The sequence below is a fragment of the Prosopis cineraria genome, unplaced genomic scaffold (assembly GCF_029017545.1).
Source record: "Prosopis cineraria cultivar Desert tree isolate PC_DT_omini unplaced genomic scaffold, ASM2901754v1 PC296, whole genome shotgun sequence".
NCBI classification, from domain to species: Eukaryota; Viridiplantae; Streptophyta; class Magnoliopsida; order Fabales; family Fabaceae; genus Prosopis; species Prosopis cineraria.
Window position 1 is genome coordinate 27,526 of NW_026555623.1, and position 4,449 is coordinate 31,974.

Sequence of the window (4,449 nt, forward strand, 5' to 3'; positions counted from 1 at the left end):
AATTTGTTAAATAATAAGAGTATAAAAATATAAAGTTTGATATGTTGGAAAAATCATATAATAAATAGTTTAACATACATTAATATTAAAATTTAACATGATTCAAAAAATATATGATACATTTTTTTATTCAAAAAATGTTTAACCAATTGGATAAATCTTTGTTGGTTAATAAAAATTTTAAATAATATAAAATTTGATTTATTAAATAATAAAAGTATAAAACAAGTTGATTTATTGGTTGAATGTACATCAATTTTAAAAATTAATATGATTAATTATTCAATGTATAATGTTAAAAATTAAATTTTTAATTATTATTATTTAAATGATTATTATATTTTTAATGAATTAATAATTTTTTTTAACTAAAGAATAACAGATTATACTTGAAATATTATGAATAAATTAATTTATTTTTTAAAAGCTCTATCATTTTATATTTATTAAATTCACTTTCAATAACATTTTTAAAGTATTTTTAAGATACATTTTCATCTCTCTCTTTTTTCTCCAAACAACTTTTCACATCTTAAAAGTAAAAAAGTATTTTTTTACCCAAGCACACATTAGAATGTGAAAAGAATTTTCTTTTTTTCTTTTGTTTTTTTCCCTCGCCGGGTAAAACAAGGCCACCCAAGAAATCGTGCAAAAGAAAACAAGGCTATGTCTGGTCAGCAAGCAGAGAGTTGTTACACCTTTCTTGATTGAGGATCCTTGTATTGTATCAAACACTTTGGTTTTCTTGATTGCTAGCCAGTCTTTGCGGTTATTTATTATTATTATTATTATTATTTTGTAGATGTGATTAATGGTGACTATCTATTTGTGCATAACAAGATCCTAGTTTTCCTGAAATGGCTAATAAGCGGTTGATTTTGGGATTGCTTGTTATGGATGAAAGTGAAAGCCTTAGCAGAATCATAGTGGATGTTGACTTTGTAACATTTGTCCTTCAGGCAAAGATAGAGTTTTAAGAATTCCCAAGATTTTAGCTGTTGTACCAGGAGAAAAGGAGGAAAGAACATGCTTCAGGCGTAGTTAGTGCCCCTGTCAGGTTTACACTGGACTGGACCATAACTAAAATTGGGTCAGACCTCAAGTTTGGAACTAACCCTGTCTGATCTGGTGCGGTAGTCCCAATTAGTTGTGGATTTTATTATATCTTTTTTCACTCTATTCACTTAAAACTCTCATTGCACTTATTTCAAAATATGCGAAAGCAATATCTTTTAGAGCTCGCGCGCGTTAGGCATCTCTCATTGAAAATAATTTAACTTGACTTTAAAAACACCAATTTATGAAGAATTAATTCAAAATAGTACTAATCCATGAAATTTTAAGATAAAGTTTGTAGGAAATTGGAAATATCCAAATTAGTTCTCCAACTTGAGTGAATAATGCATTTTTATTTCATTATGCCAATCTTATTTATTTCATTAAAAGAAACAAGGTACGTTCCCACTTGATATATACTCTAGCAACTTTTTTATTCATTACTTTTTACCATTATAATATACTTTTAATTAATTCATATAGGCTGATGTAATTAATTATGTGTAAAGGTGTTATTTTTTCCTAAAGTATTTTTTTAAGGAGCATCCAACATCTTAATATTTTTGTTGGATCAATTTTGTCATTGATGTTATCAAAACGAAACATTTTTACCATTTATATTAAATTTTTAACATTAATTTCAAACATTGACCGTTAAAAAAATTTGACGGAAAGAACAAAAATGTTTTATTTTGATAATTTTAAGGGCAAAATTGATCTAACAAAAATATTAGAATGCTGGGTGTTTCTTAAAAAATACTTAAGATGCACCCTTACCCTTAATTAATTAATGTCCCTTTAACATTTTCATCCTTTTCAAATATACCTTTCTTTTTTTAATTAATTAATATTTTTTTGGGCCAAAAAATATACCTTTCTTTAAATATTGTTTGTCTTTTAAGGTGTAATTATTATTTTTAAAATATTTTTATTGAATAAATTTTAGAGTAAAACACCATATTAAATATGAGTAAATATAAAAAGATAGAGTTAGTTTAAAGAAAAATAACTATTTTATTAGGAGGCAAAATTCAATTAAAAATGACTTATATTTTTGAATAGTGAAAGTACAATTTTTAAAATATGCTTTATAATAATAAAAGGGGGATTTTTTTTTTGGGTAAATATACTCGAACTCCAACAGTTCTCATGACTTAAAAAATTCCCAAATATATTTTCTTTCCTTTTAAAAAACAATAATAAAAAATGATTTTTGCTGTCCTTTATTAATAAGGTAAATAGAAATTACGCACAGCCAATTTTATAATAACAAACAACTTGATGCGAAACATTCAGTTTTTCTTACAACATCTCTTCACACGCTACCAATGATTGAATCAGAGTATCCACTCTGCTTATCATGAAACCTTGACCACAACATCACTCCTCCGTACTTCGGTGACTTCTTGATCACAGGCAGGATTTCCGATGTCAACACATCAGCCGGAATATACCCACTTCCGGCTGCCGCCGGAGCTGCCGGCAACCCCAAAAATATCTGCGGCGCTGGCACCGAACGTGTCCATGTGTTCCACGAATTCACAAGGTTCGTGATGTTCCCATTAGCATACTGACACGGACGATTATTATAGAACTGAACCCAAACAAAGTCAAAAAGCCCTGTGTTGAGGGCAGTGCCCAGAAATCTATCAGGGAAAGGGCACTGTGGGGCCCCACTTATGTATACCCTCTTTCCTCTGGCCACGCCGTAGTTCTTCAAGAAACGAGCAAGATAATCATAGTACTGCGTCGAGCCAAGCTCAATGTCGAAGTCTATTCCGTCTAAAACGGCGTCGCCTAGAGGCCTCGACGATGACTTGCCTCCCAAGAAAGTGTCCCACAGGTACTTGGAAACGTTTCTGGCATCCTCGACGGAGGAAAGAGAGTAGCTCCCGACGCCGCCGCCGATGGAGAGCAACACTCTGATTCCTTTTGCTTGACAGTCTTTGATCTCGGAGCTAAACTTGGCGCATGAACCGGCGATTGAGGGGTTACAATGGCCTGCGAGATTCATCTGTGGGGTTTGACCGTTGCCGAACTGGATGAGAAAAGCTACATTAACATAGGCATATTTCCCGGTGGCGCACGCCTCTGACAGGGTTCCCTCGTTACCGTTTTGGCCCCAGTAGATGGCGACACCGCCACGTGGTGAGGCATCGGAGGATCTAAGGAGAAAAAGGAAGAGGAGGAATGGGAAAGCTTGAGAGGATTTAGACATGGTGGTGTAAGCTGTTTGGGTTGTGGTATGGTGGTGAAGCTATATCGTGGTCCAACATTTATTTATAGGGCGATGGAGTTGGTTGCTTGTCACGAAAGCCTCAAAGTTTGACGTTTGAATATATTCATAGGACGGTTTAGCATTGTATTCATAGAAGATGCCATTGAGAATATTATTGAGAAGGGCAATTTCCCACTAACTAAAGGTCAATTTCCCACTTGCTGTCAGAATTTCATATATAGCTTGATTGATAGTCTGATGATAAAGCCAAGCGTATCCGCTCTGCAGCGAAGCACAGTGTTTAAAAGTTTGATGAGAAATATCCAGTGTGCTTGGTAGAAGAGAAAAGTAGGGAGGAGAGAAAAGTGTTGATAAAAAATAAACAACATTTTTCCCTGCTTAGCTATAGATAAAAAATTGAAGGGGAGAAAAAAATAAAAAAAAAATAATAGATAAGACTTACATATTTTTACCTTTAACTTTTCTCTCTAATTATAGGGAGATTTTGAAAAGAAAATTTTATTTTTAAATTTACCCACTAATTTTTTTCATTGCCGCCACTCCTTCCCTCCCTTTTCATTGACACTTACTCTCCTACAGGAGCTGCACAGTTGGGTCATAGCAGCACCAAACTGATCTACATCTCATCAGAATTCATTGAATTGATGATCTACCTCTCGTTGCCCTAACTGGGATTTGTCTCATTTCAAAAATTAGATTTTTTTTTTCATTTCTCTTTCTCTTTCAACTATTGGTTTTAGAGTTTGAAACTGATTTTGTTGGAAGAACATTATACACAGAATTTTAAAAACCATGCTTCTTGGAATTTTCAATTCAATCGAAAACCATAACTCTCATGGAGATGGGTTTATATATGATAGAAATTATTTATATATAATATGTTAAAATATTAAATTTTGTTATATATAAATATTTTATAAATAATAAGATTATTATTATCATATAAAATTAACAACTTTTCTCTTTGTCCTATTTTCCTTTGTTTAGCCAAACACAATGAGAAAAAATTACATCCTTTTACTTTTCTCTTCTCCTCATTTTCTTTTCTCCCTCTTTTGCCCTGCAAGTCAAGCACAGTGTCAGTGTTATGGTAAAGTACCAAAGGAGGGGAATTAATAACAGTTACGTTCCTATAGATAAAAATCTCAATTATA

The 4,449-nt window shown here is 32.3% G+C and overlaps 1 protein-coding gene across 1 annotated transcript; it reads right to left on the reverse strand.

Moving 5' to 3' along the window:
• Window positions 1–2,352: 2,352 nt before the first annotated feature.
• LOC129296287 (hevamine-A-like) lies at window positions 2,353–3,296 on the reverse strand. Its single transcript, XM_054934873.1, has one exon. It carries the CDS (start codon window positions 3,272–3,274, stop codon window positions 2,372–2,374), a length of 903 nt encoding a protein of 300 aa, XP_054790848.1. The 5' UTR covers window positions 3,275–3,296; the 3' UTR covers window positions 2,353–2,371.
• Between the last annotated feature and the right edge of the window lie 1,153 nt (window positions 3,297–4,449).

Excerpts from the sequence above, each read along its gene's own strand:
- LOC129296287 (XM_054934873.1), bottom strand. The coding sequence starts at position 3,274 with ATGTCTAAATCCTCTCAAGCTTTCCCATTCCTCCTCTTCCTTTTTCTC.